Source organism: Gallinula chloropus, assembly GCF_964237585.1.
Source record: "Gallinula chloropus genome assembly, chromosome: 14".
NCBI lineage: Eukaryota > Metazoa > Chordata > Aves > Gruiformes > Rallidae > Gallinula > Gallinula chloropus.
In genome coordinates, this window is record NC_140099.1 from 12,167,283 (window position 1) to 12,185,595 (window position 18,313).

General features: G+C 39.3%; 2 protein-coding genes across 2 annotated transcripts in view; one reads left to right on the forward strand and one right to left on the reverse strand.

The window, feature by feature from the left end:
* Positions 1-2,512: 2,512 nt before the first annotated feature.
* GSKIP (GSK3B interacting protein) lies at positions 2,513-4,723 on the reverse strand. Its single transcript, XM_084270492.1, has 3 exons — positions 4,591-4,723; positions 3,359-3,617; positions 2,513-2,780 (listed from the first exon to the last, which is right to left on the reverse strand). The coding sequence occupies exons 2-3, from the start codon at positions 3,614-3,616 to the stop codon at positions 2,619-2,621; spliced, it is 420 nt and encodes a 139-aa protein (XP_084126618.1). The 5' UTR covers position 3,617; positions 4,591-4,723; the 3' UTR covers positions 2,513-2,618.
* A 427-nt stretch (positions 4,724-5,150) lies between these two features.
* Positions 5,151-18,313, forward strand: part of ATG2B (autophagy related 2B) — a 42,583-nt gene continuing 29,420 nt past the window's right edge. The window contains exons 1-9 of the mRNA XM_084270547.1: positions 5,151-5,501; positions 9,008-9,170; positions 10,688-10,840; positions 11,805-11,907; positions 12,786-12,948; positions 13,386-13,565; positions 15,986-16,086; positions 17,144-17,322; positions 17,960-18,114. Coding sequence (XP_084126673.1) covers positions 5,340-5,501; positions 9,008-9,170; positions 10,688-10,840; positions 11,805-11,907; positions 12,786-12,948; positions 13,386-13,565; positions 15,986-16,086; positions 17,144-17,322; positions 17,960-18,114 — 1,359 coding nt within the window. The 5' untranslated portion in view covers positions 5,151-5,339. The remainder of the gene's footprint in view (positions 5,502-9,007; positions 9,171-10,687; positions 10,841-11,804; positions 11,908-12,785; positions 12,949-13,385; positions 13,566-15,985; positions 16,087-17,143; positions 17,323-17,959; positions 18,115-18,313) is intronic.

Consider the following 18,313-nt stretch of genomic DNA (forward strand, 5'->3'; position numbering starts at 1 on the left):
CAGCGCGGCCAGCGGCGGCGGCGCAGTGAGGGCGGCGGGGCCGGGCGGCGCGGCCTTCCTCAGGCAGCCGGCACGGGGCGGCGCAGCGGCCTGTCGGCTCTCGGCCGTTCGCTTCGTAAGTGCTGGTCCGGTACAAACCGGCGCTCCGGGTGTACGTGGGCCCTTTTTTTTATACCTACTCAGCCCATCCTAGGACAAACAGGGAAAGCGGCAGTCAATAAATTAGGGACTTTATTCCTGTCGCCAAACAGGAGAAAATGTATGTAGCACTGCCCGGGCTAAAATAGCTGTAGTGAGGTTACTAGGTATGCTTGCAGGGAGCAGGAAGGCTTTCAGGGTTTGTAGGTAACAGGTAACAGCTACATGAGGCCAAGCAGCACGCACCCGCGGGGTCAGGTAACAAAAACCACTGACGGTCTGAGGCGACCCACTGAAATTCCCCTTTGGAAGCTCCCTCCATACAGCTGCCTGGCTGCACCCGTGTGGAGGGACTGGAGTGGATTTTCTTTGTATCCATAAACCCAGAGAGTGAAATGACAGAGCTGTCCCATTTTTCAGTTAACGCTGCAGTATGTTGCCAGAAACAACAGCAGTTTCTTCTGGTAGCACCTACATAACACCTGTTTCAAAAGTATTTCTCAACTTAGGGTCATAATAAGCACACACTATGACAAAGCAAAACCCTATAATCTTAGCAATACAGCATTTAGTTTGGCAATTTTCCTCCTGTATTTAGCACTTCATTTCCAAGTCCCTCTTTCCACTCACCAACGTTTACAGCTGATACAAGTTTGCAGCCAAACATTTTCAAATCCTTGTTAACTATCTGCTGTTTAACATTTTTTCAAGGGCAATGACTAGTTATTCACTCCCCACTTCCCATAGCTCCCTACAAGAAAACAACACACCAGTACGTTTATTTAATGCTTTAATTGTTGAAGTAAATTAATTGCAAGGGAAAATATCCAAATATAAATTCGGTAAAGTACATTCTCCTCACAGAGGACTAACCACGTGCCACAGACCTGTGTGCAAAAAAGAGCCTATGAACAATTTCTAGAGCATCAAAGCATACCCGAGGACATAGGATTAATATCAGAAGTTTTAATCTAAAAAGATAATAAACATGAAATTAAGCTCTGGAAAACAGAAGCACTAACTGCAGTGGTCTTGTCAGTCGCAGTTGTACATCACTACCCCAAAGCTATTATAAAAACTACCAGGCTTCACCAATTAGTATGAATAATCCTTAGCAGGTAGTAGTCAATATAGCTCTACGGAAGTCACTGGAATCTATGACTTTATGAGAACTGATGTACCCTTAAGTGTGGCTCCAACAAAACAACTGCATGTACTTGTCACAAAAACATGGCAGAATAACAACAGGATTATTTAAAGAAGGATGCACAAATACTGAATAATACCAGAATACAAAAAGTATGAATGCCACAGAATGTTAGTTTAACAGTACTGGTATTTCTAACCAACTGTAATTTTTAAAAAGTCTACCATACAGTACTTACTTGAAAAGTTACAGCAGAACAACAGATTTATAAAGAGATTTGTACCACTTTTTAAGTAGAAAATACAAGTTATATCTTCCAGTTTGTATTAGCAAATTTCATGCAGCCTTTGGTTTTGAACCAATACAATGCAATTAACATTTCAGTGCTTACTTAGTACTCATTAAGAGAGTATGCTGTACAATTGAGGGAGAAAATGTGAAAAACGGGAATACCAAAGTACTGTATCATAGAAAGTAAAGGCTGAAGCAAAAATACTTTTGAGTATATCCTGTACATCATGTAAACACACATTCAGAATAGTAAACAGGCTAAAATGTCTTCCAAGCCTCTTGGTTACAGTATAGAATACATATATATATAGCATATATAACATCATTTTTAGGAAATGTAGCCCATTAATTCTGTGCTTAACTCATTTGTGGTTCAGACAATACATTCATATATTATCAGTACATCTCACTTATTTGGAGTTTGCTGGTTGACATAGACAAGGACAGATCAAATAATACTGAGCCTTGTTTTTAACTCAGATACTGCCAGTACGTAAGCAACGCTCAACTGTTCAAGTATATTTCCTGTTACCAAAGCTAAGAATTTTCAGATTTATGTACAGCAAATTAAGCTAAAATTCTGTTCTTTGCAAAACAGTAGTTTCCCCAATTATTATTTCCCCTCATTAATTGGGTAGATCAATTAGTTAATTTCTATATTAAAATGCAGACATGAAAATTATCAGTAAGTGCACACACAAAATTACTACTTGTATATGTAAACATTCAGTCTCTACAATTTGTAAACTTTTAGATAATAACACTTTGAAGGGACCAAATTTTTGAATGTTGTAAGAAGCAACTTACTTGCTCACCTACAACAAAAAAGAAAACCAAATTCATTAATGTTACAATTTATCAAAGTGGCTTTTAAAAGCATTATGATATATGCAAATCCACTGTAGCAAAACATTATACCATAGCACTAGCATGAGTTAGATATTAATGCAAGAAACAAAGCTTAAGATGTTTGTAAGAAAGATCTCAGTGCTTCATACTAAGAATTCCTTCCAGCACTAAACCTTCCTCACTGCTGGGTAAATCATGACTGACTATCTTTCTTCAAAGCTTCTAGTCTCTGTAGTAATGCATTTCCAAACACCTCTCGGTATGCTGGGCTGAGAGAGTCCAATAAGGAGTAGACAGTTTCATGGTATGGAGTTTGCAATCTGTCATCAGTCTGGTCGAAATCATAAGCTACTACCTGCAACAAAGAAATCACTGGTTAAATTACTGTGGTTAGGATTACCTTGCAATGGGAAAGATACCAAAACGTTTAACTTTGCCAGTCACGGCAGTACAGTAATGTGAAGATAAAAGATACTGGATTTAAATCTGTGTTTTCCACTATGGGGGTTAGTGGTAATACAGTATTAAGACAGTTTAAAATACCTTTTTATCCAAAATCTATTTATTGGTAACATCTATCGTTGTGACCTTAGGAAAAAAAGTTTCTGTTTATACTAAAAATACAAATGGTGCAAAAAGGAGTTGTATACATGCTATATTACTGCGTACACAAGGTACCCACAGACTTTGCCTATAACAAATTGCTGCTTCAGTCTTCATAAATTGTCTCTCAAATGAATGCCTGGCTTCCCCTCTTGCTTTGATGGAAGTAACTAGTTAAAAGTTCCATTTTCTAGGAAAAACATGTAGAATAGGCTTTCATAAAAGTACAAGAGGAATAGGTATATTCTTTTGGGGTCACTGTTTTCTAGGCACCTTTTGAACACGATCATTGTTCAAAACAAAGAGGAAATTACGAGGAAATAAGTTTACCCTGAGGCCTGCTTCAGTGAGCTCCAGGCAGTATCTGTTCCTTTCCCTGGTCTCCACGTTGATATATGCCACATCCTCTGCACAGGGAAGGTTTTTTGAGACAAACATGTTGCTGACAGCGAACAGAACATCATTTACAACAGCTTCAGCTTCTAGTCTCATATCTTTCACATCTGTTCCTTCAAAGTCTTTATAATCGGAATCTTCCCCAAACCCCGTATTATTGGGCAACTCCATAGGATTGCAATCAGTCTCCATTCTGCATGTGGAAAGATACACTTTAGATTTAGCATAACACTACACTCAATACATATTAACACCATGAAACAACAGTTCTATCTTAAGCAGACTTATTTAACATTGCCAAAAGAAAAAAAGGGAAAGTAAGAGACCCAGTGACTTCTCTAACTCGTGAGATGACAGTCCAGAGCACTCAAAAGCCAAGATGCTGAGAACTGCTTAAGAAGTTCTCATCAGCACACAGAAGCAGACTCATTATCACTTAAGTTGCCTCTTCTTATGCAAGTAACTCGTATTCTGTTGTATAAGCCTCCGTTATGATTCAGCAGTAATTAATTCTGTGCTTTGCTGATCCAGAATGCAGTGGGAAGACAAGCCATGCCTGGAAAAACTGAAATCAAGAGCTGTGGAAAATAAAACTCTATTATTGGCGGATTTAGGGGCTTCTAAGTCTGTGAAGTAGATGGGTTCATCAGAGGCTATGAAGACTTACTGAGAGCAGCTTTTTGTTTGCAGTCACTAAAGAACAATTCTTCCGTTAAGCTTTTATGCACAGCTGTCAATACATGCCAGAGACACGTATAGCTGGCCTTTGTAAGCAACTGTGACTGAAAAGCGACAGACGCTCTGGCATCTGCCTCTCAGGCGCCTTACCCCCGCAGGGAAACCTGCCCAAGCCCCTTGGGACCTGCCCCGACTGCTCTGGTAGCTGCGCGCCGGGGGCTGGCGATAACCGGCGTGCGACACGCAAGCCATTCCCAGCGTGAGAGTCACCCCCTCGGGTCACAGCGCGCCTCGGCCACACAAACTCCAGAGAAACCCAAGGCAGGCAGCAGGGGACTTGGCTGTCCGGCTGCGCAGCCTCCCATTCGCAGCGCATCACTCCGATTTAACCACAGCAAAACAGCCACGCATCGCGCACCCACGCCGCTGCCCCGAGCAGCGCGGGCATTACCCGCCCCGGCAGCGCCGCGCCCCGGGAGCCCACGTACCAGTCCCGGCGGCGGGCAGCCGAAGCCCCGCCGCCCGACCCCAAACGGCTCCGGACACAACGGTACCTTCCGCTCCGCCCTGCCGGCGGAGAGCGACCCGCCCTGCTGTTTGCCCCGGGGCCGTTGGCTAAAGAGGCGGCCCCCCCACGGCCACCCAAGGTCTGCGGCCCGAGCGCCCCCGGCGCCGCCCAGCAGCAGAGGCCGCTCTGGCGCGACACCGCCCCCTCCCGCGCCGCCCGCTTCCGCCCCCGCCTCCTCCGCGCAGCGACGCCACTTCCGCGCGGACGTCACGGTGCCGGTGACGGCGTTCGGTGGCGGGGGGGCGCGCGCGGGTAGGAAGGAGATAAACAGTCCGGATCGGCCCGGCCGGCCTCGCCGGGGAGCTGCCGCGGGGGTGCCCGCCCGCTCGCCGGCCCCTTCCTTCGCTCCGCGCACTGTTCCGCAGCGCGGCTGCGGCGGCCCCCTCCGCGCTCGCGGGCCGCCGAGAAGATGGCGGCGACGGTGTCTGAGTGAGGATGGAGCTACCTGTCAGCACCTCTTCGCCCTGAGGGGAGGCAGTGCCGCCCCGCCGGCAGTGTGAGGGGCGGCGAGGGCGACGCCTGGCAGTGGGAAGCCCCTGCGGTAGCTGAGGAGCGAGGCAGGGCCCGGCGGATCCCGCTCGCTTCCCTCTTGCCTCCCTTCTCTCCGCCCGCCGGAGGGGCCGACCCCGTCCCGCCGCCTGCCCCTGCGGCCCTCGGCGCGCAGCCGCCATGCCGTGGCCTTTCTCGGAGTCCATAAAGAAGAGGGCCTGCAGGTACCTGCTGCAGAGGTACCTGGGCCACTTCTTGCAGGAGAAGCTCAGCCTGGAGCAGCTCAGCTTGGATCTCTATCAGGGCACCGGCTCCTTGACGCAGGTCCCTCTGGATAAGTGGGTAAGAAATGCCGGCGCTTTGCCCCGTCGGCTCCTGCTGCGTCTGAGGGACCAGCTGATTCCCTGCCCCCGGCTGTCACCCGCTTTATTTTAAGCACCCATCCTCCTTTAAAAAGCTACAGCCATAATTAGCGTTTCATCCAGGGAACCCACCTCTGGTGTGTGAGCACTTGAAAAAAATATAAAATCTAGGCATTTATTATGGATATATCGTCTTAACCAAGCTTTGGTCTTGTTATTTTTAATTATGAGAAGGGGAACAAAATCTAAAAGAAGGCAATAGCTACTGGTATTTCAGAGAGAAGGAGCTGCTGTAGCCCAAACTACTTCAAATTGCAGCTGTACTTACTGAGGTGCATGTTTGCTGAGAGATGATAACAACCTACAGTAATCCCTGTTCTACCTGTGCTTAGTCTTCATCTTGGAGGCATCTTAGTTCTTAGCGACGGTGTTACGCTGAGTTTAATCCTTGTAGATCTCTAAAATCTGCCCCCTCGTCTTGCGATGGTACTTGTTGACAAATGGAAAGCTGTTTCAGCAGGAGTTTGCTGAGCAGGTGTGCTGGAGCGCCTTGAACCAGCCGAAGCTTTTCCTCAGTCGTGGCATGTGTGTGGCTACATACACACCCGTATGCGTGCTGCCAGCCTGCTGTTGGGATGCGAACGGCTGGGTCCGTGTTTGTAATGTTTTGTAAAGTGTCTTGGGTTAATTACCAATGTTACTGAATTCTACCTGCCGGTCAAGTGACGGTCATGAGGAGCCTGAAGCACTGCTGTGCGTCAGTCCTTGACTTCCAGATAATAAAACAGGCACACGGGCATACTGCTTTACAAAGTACTTTCAAAACACGCTTTTTACTACACTGTGTTTTGTCATTAAACCATATTGGGTAGATTTTTAAGTACTTAGGAGTATTTGATGTTTTCAAATAATGCTTTTCCAGTTGCTCGTGTGGAAACGTGTTTGGAAGTGGCGTGAGTCAGATGTTTGCAGAAACGCTCAATATTACCGCTGTTTTAGTGTGGTTTTTTCGGTGTTTGCTTGTTTGTTTGGTTGTTGTTAGCTTTGTTTTGTTTTGTTTTTTCCCCTCCCTGGCTGTGTTGGCAGCTTGTTTTCTGTGGCAGGCACTAAGGCTGTCTCGCTTTAATTGAATTATTATGCCCTCTAGTGGGTATCACAGCAATCGTCAGTGATCAAAGTGACTATTTAAAATGTAAATACTCTGAAGCAGTAGCAGTTACGGACCAGTGATAAATGAACAGTTAATTATGTATACACAGTGATTGAAGGTGTATAAGTATATATAACAATGCTTAAGTTATCTTCCCCGTTTGTAGACCAACATTTTTCTTCTTGGCTTGTAAACAATGCCATGTTTGAGGTTCTCTGCACGTGACTTTCTCGTGTGTGACAGATTGCAAAAGCAGATGTCGCGGAAGTACTACAGTTCTTCCTCCCCCTCCAGTCATTGTAAGCTTGTGCTCTATGAATCACCAGAGCGACTGTATTTTTACACACTGTCTTATGCATTGTTGGTGGATATTTCTGTTCATCTTAACGCTGTAGGTGTGTTCTCCAATGTTCTATGTGGTTTTATATTTTAGGGATATGTAGGAATACCTGTGGCTATTAGTGTAAAACTGTGAACTTTTGGGATCATGATTGACTAGAAATATCAAAATGTAACCCATGATTTATCAAATAGTACTTTCATTACTAGATTTACTTCGATTCCAGCTGGAGACTTCCAGTTGAAAACAAGCCTTGATTTGAATGCTGTACTTCAGTTTTAAAATTTCACTTCAAATGCTCTAATTGCTGCTTTCTAGAAACAACTGGCTTGTTTCTGAAGCACTTGAGGTATAAAAATAGTTGGGTGTTTTTTAGCTTTTACATAATATCTTCCTTATTACGTTGAAACAGAAAATTATTAAAATTAACTGGTTTTTTTGTCGTGTACACTGGTAGCAAAAAAGACATCTGAGATCAGATTTATTCACCATAGCTTTTGGTAACAAGCTTACTTCTCATGATAGCAAATTATTTTGTAATAGTTCAAGCAATTTAAATGAATTTGTGGCATTTTCAAGTATGGTTTTCATGCCAAAAAATTATTTTTGCCTTACAGTATTGCTGCGTTTAAAATTCTTAAAGTTAATTAAAAATTTTGAATGTCAATGAATCGTAGTCGATTATTTGACTCTTATATTTCCTGATAGAACTGTTTCAGGTTCTTTCTTTAAAGTTGGTGTCTGTTTCCTGCTGCTTGAATGGACTTTGGAACAGAAACTAGAAATTCTGAATGTGGGAGGAAACAAATTTCTAAAGGCGAAATTAAGATCAGAGCAACAAGTTAACAGGATGGGAATACTGCACCTGGAGGCATAGGAATGAAAAATGTCATTTTTTGAAGACTTTTAGAATAATTTTAAATAAAATTAATTAAAATAAAAAGCAACTTTAAAATTTTCATTTAAAGAAACCCAGAAACTTTTGATATCAAACTTACATATTTTCTCAGCTAAAATCGTTGGCCTTGTTCAACGCAGGAAGGTCAAAATCACACTTTTTTTGCCAGTTGAATATTGTGTTGTAGTATTAAAACCACAGTCTTTAGTAGTCTTTAGTTTCATTCACTAAACTTTGTGATTGAGATGGCTTTTATTAAAGCAGCCTAAGTAGCTCTTGTAAAATGGTTTCAGTTTTAACTAATTTTATTAATTGGGGCACAAATAGCTATCTACATATTTTTACAATGTGAAGAATGTGTCCTTTGAAGACAGGCTCTCAGGAGCCCATGCAATGAAAGCTTTATAGTGCAACAAGTGAGTGTTTTCTGAGGATTGTCGAAAACTTTTAGGCTAATTTACTTATTTAGAGCTGATGTTTTTATCATCGATTTCACTTTGTATCAAGGATGACTTGGTGGTAGCTTTGTTTTTAATGTCCCTACAAAAGACTGGATTAGCACAACAGTTTCTGTAGGGTAGTAGTTGGTCCACTGAGCATCAATTGTTAAATTAGTGCTGAAAGGTGAACATGTTAAAGTATGATTTAGAAACAGCAAGTATATCATGCAGGAAGAGATGATTATTTGGTTCCAGTGTCACAGAGAAAGGTAAGATGAACATTATATTGAAATTGCATGTTGATGAAACACTCCTGCCACAGAAAGCAGGTGGTACTTGGATTTTAATATGATCCTGTTTTCAGCTTTCTTCATTTTTTGCCAGAGAAAGAATAGATTAACTTGTGTCAGTACTCAGTATTTGTAACATTAAGATAGAATTATTGGTATAGTGCAAAAACACAGGTCATACAGGTACCATAGAGAAATCTCTGTTAGAGTCATTAATGTGTGAAACATATTGTGATGGAATCAAAATAATTGAAAGTGGCCAGTTTATTCTCTAAGTTATTTTCTGTTAGTCTCGATATGTTTTATTTGTTATAATAAAAATTATGGATGTGATTATTATTACTTTTTATTTTACTGTCGTCTTCTAGTGTCTTAATGAGATCCTGGAGTCTGCAGATGCACCTCTGGAAGTCACAGATGGATTTATCCAATCAATTTCTTTATCTGTTCCGTGGGGGTCATTGCTACAGGATAACTGTGCGTTAGAAGTAAAAGGATTGGAGATGGTCTTCAGGCCAAGACCAAGGCTTGGTATGCTTATTTTTTTAATTTCCAGAAAGGAGATTCTTTACCTGTTTTTATGCCAAGTGCTGTTAGTCAGCATTAGTGACTGGCTAATAGTGACAGCAAGATAAAGCAGTAGTGGAAGACTGAGAGGGATTCAGTAAGTTTCTGTCTTTCTTCAGGATATAAGATGTATCTTGTCTATTTGGAGAGCAATAAATACATTTTAACTGCTATTACAGTCTGAAATAATGACTTTTAACTTCCCCTAAATACTTACTACCTTTTATTATAAGATATGAGAGGATTGACTGAGCTCTTCTAGCTTGTCAGTGCACACATGAATTTAGTTCAGGCTGCCCTAGGTGATTAAGTTTCAGAATCATCCATAAATTCTGTTATGTGGTGGTATAGTGTGTGTAAAACTTTGAATGAATGTCTGAAGAATTTTAATTTTTTTTTGTTTTTATAATATAGAGAAGATGGAAGAAAGTTTTTTTTAAACAAATCATAAAGAAAAAGGAAAAAATGCATAAACCCCCTTTTAACATAATTTGCAAGTTACCTTATGTAACTTGCTTATATATATGCTCTGTACTTCATTCTTATTTAACTGTATCTAAGAGCTATCTTTCTGATGTAAGGCTATTGCTTTGAAATAATGGTAGTATTAGGAGGAAGCTTTATTTATTCAGTTGCATCTACAAAGTTCTCTTTGATTACAAAGCATTGAGCTTTGTAGCACAGTAGGAAAAACCCATGATGTTGTTTTTATCACACTTCTGTAGCCATTTGAATATTTCCAGGCTTGAATGCTGAACTGGAATGTTTTGCCTGTTTTATTTTTCATGTTTGTATTTGAGTTAGTTTTACTTTTGTTTCTCTGTACTAGAGTGTTACAGATGAAGTCAGTTAACTTTTCTAATCTAGTTTTAGAGTATTTGCTTATGATGGGCTTCACATTACTTGATAGGAACTCACTGTCAAGAAGTTAATCTGGCTGCTAAAAAACTTGTTCAGCTTCATAGGTTCTGTGCTCTTGGATTTTATTTTCTCGTGTTGGGTTCTGTCAGGCAATTAATACATGTTCTAATATGGTAAGGTAACATCTTAAACCTTATTTAGTCTTTCCCCATCTAGGCTATGTTTCAAATGAAAGAGGAAACTTTAAAGTAATTCTTAATAAAAGATTTATCTTTTTTTTTTCTCCTTGATTTCATTTTGTCAGTTATACATGCAAAGTCATAGCAATATAATAAAGGTACTTGAAGATTACTCACTTAAACCAGCACTGAACATTGGTTAGACTAAATCCTAATTTCGTCTTGGCTCTGAGTTTTCAAATACCAGACTCTTACCAATTCAATCTAAATAGTGTAGTAAATTTGTAGTAGTGAAGAGTAAAACAGAGATTATAACTAGATTTGTGTGACTTTTCTAAGCTGTTTAAAGTCTTTTTTGGATGTGCCAAATGCATCATTTAGGGTTTTTTTATTGTCTCAAAATGTTCAGAGTCAAATTTATTATATTATTTTGTTCCACAGCATCTGGGTCTGAGCCTATGTATTTGTCAAGTTTTATGACCAGTAGTATGCAGCTTGCAAAGGAATGTCTTAGCCAGAAATTGACAGATGAACAAGGAGAAGGGTCCCAACCTTTTGAAGGACTTGAGAAATTTGCAGAAACTATTGAAACAGGTATGAATTAATTATTGAGATTTGGATGAAGATCTGAGATAAAACGAGTTTGTTGTCTCAGTTTTACAAAGTGGCATCTCATCTGCCGTAACTTGTCTCTCAAACTTTTACTTGCTACCATAACATTTAAACAGGACACCAGGACCACTAATCCTGTTTTTGAAGTGGGGTGGGGAACATACACCTCACATTAAGGTACTAAAGCATGTGTGTACTTTCCATCAGTGGACAGAATGAACCCTACTCCAGGTGCTTCTTTACACCAGAAGGAATCCAGCTAAATCTTGTTCGAGTGATTGGTGAGATGCCTTAGTTTTGGAGGTTCCAATTTAGTTCACACAGATTTATGATTGTTAGTGGTGATGCTGTTGAGGGAGAAACAGAGAATGGCTTTTTGGCTGTTTTTGCACAGAGCTGACCTGTTATGACATATGTATCTTAATAATCGCACCATGTTGTTAGAAGTACTTTAGAAACTCAGGTATTTTTGTTTGTTCTCTAAGTTGAAGAAATTAAGGCCTTACAACCACATTGTATTGTGGAGAACCTTATGCTGAAATGTCTGAGCTATGGGAAATGTTTACAATCAGCTCTAGAAATAGAAGTAGTTAGCCAAAGTAGTGTGGTGCTCTAGCAATGTTTAGGACTAGAGACATTGCGCAATGAAGCAGGTGTTTTCTTTGAGGATGATCCACACAGAGCCAGACAACTTTATCTGAGTTGTCACTTGCTCAGATATGTGCATCAAAGGTCCATCGCTTGGTATGGTTATGCTTATTAGACACTTAGTTGGAGTTTGCATTGTTACTGGGTGTCTTGTTACATTATTAAACTCAGTAGATTATGTCCACTGAAATAAAAATTGAAAACTTAACCAAAATGAGAGTTTGAAGTTGGTTATGAAAGTCTTTGAGTAGCTTGACTTAAATGCTTACATGATACCTTCTTGTTTTCTCATTTTAAGTTCTAAGAAGAGTGAAAGTTACCTTTTTAGATACTGTGTTGCGAATAGAACATGTGCCAGAAAACTCTAAAAGTGGAACTGCACTTGAAATCAGAATTGAAAGGTAAAAGGGTACTTTTTTTAAACCTCTATTTTCTTTTTTCCGAAGACACTTACTACCGTTTTCCTGTTGAGTGTATTTTACCTATGCATACACTTTCTTAGTACACTGATGTATCCTGTCCAGGAGCAACATGTTCATCCATGTAAGCCTCCTGGTGTTTTTGCCTGACTTCGTCTTTTCTGGGATACATAGCTCCTGAGCTTGGAGGTGATTCTTGGGCTCCTCTTCCCTCCAGGGCTTTGTCCCATGGTACTCTACCGAGGAGATCACTGAAGAGACCCAAGTCTGCTCTCCTAAAGTTCAGGGTAGTGAGCTTGCTTTGTGCCTTCCTCACTGCCCTGAGGATCTTGAACTGCACCATTTCATGGTCACTGCAGCCAAGGCTGCCCTTGGGCTTCATATGCACATTCTGATGTTGTAATGTGAGAAACTTAATTTCACAGGAATTTTACAGGGCTAGAACCCATTTTCTCAATTTTCAAATTTCATTTTGACACCAGATGTTACCTTCATGTAGTACTTATAGAAAATGTAAGAATGTTAGAAAGCACATTTAAAAAAACAAGTTCCAGATTTTTGAAGCAAGAATTGTGTGTGTCCTAAGGGAAGTGTGTGTAGAAGTGTTGGGTGGCCTCCTTCACTTTGGTCAGAGTAGATATAAGTACCGGGGTAATACATTAGGATATATTAACTCTGGAAGCCTGTCACTGTTGTCCTGTGGTGTCCTGTACAAAATTTAAGTTTTCCACACATTCCCAGTGAGTGGTGGTTTTTCCTTTTAGGACACTCAATGGCTTTGTAAATGATATAAAGAGTGAGAGCAGGTAACAATTTTTGCATACACCTACCATATTTATTTCCTTGCTTTTGTTTCCCAGAACCATGTACTGTGATGAAACAGCAGATGAGTGCGCTGGAATTAATGTACATCAGCCCACAGCTTTTGCTCATAAGTTGCTGCAGCTCTCAGGCGTCTCTTTCTTCTGGGATGAGTTTCCTGCATCAGCAAAGTCTTCCCCAGTGTGTTCAGCTACACAGCTGGTAAAACTAAATACGTTATATATAAATGTAAGGATGGAATGTATTGTTAGACTCATTCTGAGCAATATAATTTACTTGAATAAGTGTTTTGGTAAGTTTCATAATCACTTGCTGTTGATTTTGAAGAGGGGTAAGGAAGACTCAGTAAAATTTTGGGTGTATTATGCTGGAATCTTGTTCCAACTTAATGTGTAGAAATCCTCCACAATTTACTATTCTGTAGAAACTTCCTCTACTTTTTTGTGAAGGCCTTATGTTTCAACTTGTGCATGCCTTGTTTCCTTTATGGTTATCAATACATGCTTTTAATGCCACTGCCAAACTCATATTTGTGTTAATCTTATCACAGAAATGATCATTTATTTGAAATGCTTGTTTTGTTTTTCTTTTTTATAAGAAATGGGATACATTCTTATTCCTTTCTCTATCATTTTGAGGCAACCGAACCAAAGCTTTCACCTAGCTGGAATCCAAAAATTATTTATGAGCCACATCCTCAATTAACAAGAACCTTGCCAGAAATTACTCCTTCTGACCCTGTACAGATCAGTAAGCTGATTGGTAGAATGGAACTGAGCCTAACATTAAAGCAAAATGAAGTACTTCCTGGAGCTAAGGTTAGTCATGCTTTCTTCCTCTTTAAATTAGTTATGTTGGATTTTATGTTTTCAGCTGCATACAAAACGGTGAGATTTTCAAGGGGACAGAATCCCCTTAGATTTCTTTTATCTTCATCCAAACCCAGTATCTATGTTCAATAAGACATTTTTACAGTGGGCAGACAAGTAAATGGCATGCTGAAATCTGTTAGAGGAGTCTGAATGTATTGTGTTGGGCTAAATCATGATGATGATGTTTTCTTTTCATGAAACTATTCATTTATCCTTTTCTCTTGTCGCACTGTGACTGACTTTGCCTATGTATGTGTGGAATGTTTCACTGGTTGATTAAAATCACTTTGGTTTTTAAAGGGTATAATTTACTTCAACAATTAAATGTAAACCTTAAATCATTAATTAGGTTGCAGCATTATAAAACTAACTCCTTCGGAATCTTTACATTAAAATTTATAGTAAACAAAGTAACAATGCCATATTTAAATGCTTTGAGTTAAATAATATTTTGTTTGACTCTTACATAAAGATACAGGAAGCAAAGCAGTTGAAAATACAGCCCTTTTTACTTACATACTCACAGTTAAACTTGTATAAATATATTCACCTTCTTAATATGTTATCAGAGAGGTGCTATGACTGTGCTGATTGGCTCGGCCTTGGTCAGCAGCAGGTCCGGCCTTGAGCCCAGCTGGTATTTACTCTGGGCATACAGAAAGCTTCCAGCTGCTTCTTGCAGAAGCCACCCCCGCAGTTTCCCTCCCCACCCCCTGCCAACCTTGCCACACAAACCCACAACACTCCAATTTTAAAACTGGCTGTTGACCTGTCTTGAGTAGTGCACTATACCCCACAAAAAGTTTTGACTGCAGTTGAAGGTTTATCTACAGCAATTTCTAGTTAATCCTTTAGAACTTGTTTATTCAGTGAAGTCCTTGAAAAGTGGAACAATTTTGTTTGGTATGAAATAGAATAATGCTAGCTATTTCAAAAGTATGAGTAGCTAAAGCAGCCAACGCTTTTAAATTAATGGATGCCTAAATGCTTCTAAAAATAAAAAATATTTATTGTTTGTATTAGCTGTAGTTTAAGGTTAGAAGAAAAACATCAAGGTCAGAGTTGAGAATAATGTTTGTTTTACAGATGTCAAATATAATGGAATGCAGAACAGCAGTCTCTGTAAGTTGGGCTTGAGTACAGGCAAAACACATTTGGTGTGTTTAAATTACAGCAACATCTAAACTAGTGAATGGATGTAATACTACATGACAAAATTAAAGGACCTGATTTTGGATTTACCACATAGCATTCATGCAGGCTGGAAAGAGCAAAAATGCAGTGCATTGTTCAGCCTAGTCTAGGGTATCTTTTTTTTTTTGCTCTGTGGACCAAATTGTTAGAATACCTTTGATTAGGAGTTTCAAGCATGTAAACTACAAAATATACTATCTAAGCTCATGTCAGTTATGGCATATTCCAATAATTTAATTTTCTTTCAACTCTTTCCAAAGGATAGAAAAAATAATAGGAAACCATATACAAACCTAATGCAGCATTTATTTTCTTTGCATAGGTAAATATTCCTTTAAGGTCTTTACAAACAGAAGTATATTTTCATGTAACTGCATTCCACTGCATGTCTGTTTTATTTATTTATTCCCCCCTCCCTTCCAATTGTGATGGATTGACCTTGGCTATCTGTCATACACCAATCTGGCTGCTCTCACTTACAGTTTTTAACAGGACGGGGGAGAGAATGTGAAGAAGCTCATGGACTGATATAGAGATCACTTAGCAGTTACTGTTGCAGGCACAACAGGCTCAACTTGAGGAGAACTAATTCAATTAACTGCCAATTAGAATGAAGTTGAAGGATGTGACACAAACTAAACTGCTGTTTCTTCACTGATTTTTTTTTTTTCTTCCCAGACTCAACTTCACTTATTAATTCCCAATTCCTCTTCCTCCTCACCACCTTGAGCAATGCTGGGGGAATGGGGAATGGAATTGAGAGGCTGTCCCTGCATACTAAAGAAAAGTCCTGAAAAGAGCCTTTAGAGATTTTAAAGTCTATCTCAGAAGGTGCTGACTTCAGTGCTTTATAATTAGTACGCAGTACTAAATTCATATTGTTTATTATTAAGGAAGCAAAGCAATAGGTTAATGATTTTCTTTAATTTTCCTACTAGGCGATAGCGGTTGAATTTAAGCTAATATACTGTCAGTGGCAAACCTGCATGTATTCTGCTAAGCAACAGACTGGGAGCAATATACAATTAAATTTCTAGCTGTTGTATAGAAGATCAAGGTACTGCTGGAGTGGCTGTAGCCTTTACAACTTCAGAGTCTATTATCAAAGTAGTTGATTCACGACTTCTAAAGAAAAAGAATCATTAAGTGTTGATTTTTTTTTTCTTTTTTAGTTGGATGTAGATGGACAAATTGACTCTGTGCATCTATTTCTGTCACCAAGGCAGGTCCACCTCCTGTTGGACATGGTAGCAGCTATTGCTGGACCAGGCAAGTGAACATTATGCAAATGCTAAATATGTATTATGGTGGACAGAAAACCTTTGCAGGACAAACAACGTTTCCTCAGCTCAAAAAATAATTGTGTCAGTAAATTATTAATTTCCATCTAATATTAACAACATTTTTGTAGCCACTTTGAGTGGGACTATGATAAATTATTGGCTTCATTTGCCAATAATACCTGCTGGTAGTGAAAACACAGGTAACAAATCAGGCTGGACAAATGACTATATAATAGGGTAAGAGTTGCAGAAACACTAGGCAAAGAAAATCGAGAGCCCAGAAGAATTTTGGTTCTTGTAGGTTCTGTTTCATGAGTGGTTTGCTAGTCTTGTTTCTTTCTCTATCCCATGCTTTAGTGACAGACACAGAAAATATAGAACAGGCAATAGCTGAGTTTGTCCGTATTTTCTATATAACAGCAGCAGTATTTAGGCTACTGTGCTAGCAGGATGAGGGTGTATAGGTTTGTTCCTTTACACACACACCCACCCCCGTCTACATAATGTAACAGCATTTATTATTAGGATAGTTAGTCTTCCCTTTGAAAAGATCTGTTCTGGATAGATGCTTAATATTCTTCTAGTAATAGTGATACATCCATTGTACTAGACTTGCTCATTAGTTTTGGTTAGCTGGAAAAGCATCCCATATGTGTCATCTTCAAACGTGAAATTTTAATGATTCCTTAACAGTAAAACCTTTGAGTGATTATGTCCTTAGTCTCTAAAGCTGACCAAGAAGAGAAATATACACTGATGTTCTGTGTGAACACTTTTGCATATGTGACCTTAATATTTCTTTCAAGCTTGAAATTAATGAGTGCTAGGGAGAGAGTACGCTGTTTTGGAAAAGTAAAATCTCCAAAACAATGAAATGTGTGTGTATATGTATGCATCTGATACACAGCAGGTGTGTGCATATATATACACAGATGAATACATATACACAACAGCTGATAAATTTTCAGATTAATTTTTGAATTTTCTTTAGGATACTGGTAAAGAAATTACAGTGGGCTTTCTGTCCTTTTTTTTTAATTCAGAGAGCCTAAGCAGGATAGAATTGTCAAATAAAGATAGGAAGAACCGGCCAATGCAACAGGAAGATGAGTATCGGATTCAGATGGAGTTAAAACGTTATTTAAGAAAAGAGTCTTTATCCGCTGGAGCGTCATCTGAACAAAGCTTCTATGAGACAGAGAGTGCCAGAACGCCTTCTAGTCGTGGCAAGTATAAAAGATGATGCAGTATAGCAAATAATCTGTTGTTAAGATTATGTCAATTGGCTGTTCATCTTTTAATGTTACTGACTTGTGTACCAAAAGAACTTTGACATAGAATAATTGTGTGCTGTTAAGTGTGTTGTTGAATAAGAAATAAGCGTCTAGTTTAGGTACCAGGCTAGACTTGATTCAGTAATTCATTAAAACTGTTCAGTAATCTGTGCATTACTGTCTGACACTTTAAATACTTGTCCAGTGTCACACAATTTCAAATGCATGGTTGAGGAAGTATAGAATAGCTGCATTGCCCTGATACTTGTTTTTATTTGAATAATTTTTTTCTGATTATTATGTGAAAATACAAACTTTGACAAAAAGTTTGCAAGAATATATAGAAATTATGCCAAATTGAATGTGAAAATGGAACATCTAATTATTTAGTATTTATTAGGGTTTTTTGTCTTTTAAAAATATCTAGTCTCTGTGTTGAGAGAACTTGGAACTTCTTTAATATATTTAGCTGGTCATTCTGTCTAGCAGATTTCTGAACTTAAAAATACATTTCTGTTAAAAGTAAAGTGGGGCTTTTCTGCTTTTTTCCATTAGAAAATAACTCTTTATAATCTGTGTTTTTTATTAGAAGAAGAAGTTTTCTTCTCAATGGCTGACATGGACATGTCTCACAGCCTTTCCTCCCTTCCACCACTTGGAGACCCACCAACTATGGATCTAGACTTGTCTTTAACCAGTACATATACAACTACACCAGCAGGATCTCCACTGAGCACTACAGTGGTATAGTATTAACTACATTTTAAATGGTTTTGAAGTTAACACTTTTATCTGAAACTGTTTCATAAATGTTCTTTACAATATAAAGAACTATTGCAAAATTCCAGGACAGCTGAAAAAGTTTAGAGTTCATAGTATTTCTCTTCTACTGTGGAATTTCTATTGGAAAGTTCCTCATTTGTCTGGCTACCGAGAGGGGAAA

Excerpts from the sequence above, each read along its gene's own strand:
- GSKIP (XM_084270492.1), bottom strand. The coding sequence starts at position 3,616 with ATGGAGACTGATTGCAATCCTATGGAGTTGCCCAATAATACGGGGTTT. Across the intron at positions 2,781-3,358 it reads TCACTGAAGCAGGCCTCAGG|GTAGTAGCTTATGATTTCGA; the intron begins GTAAACTTATTT and ends TCTTTGTTGCAG.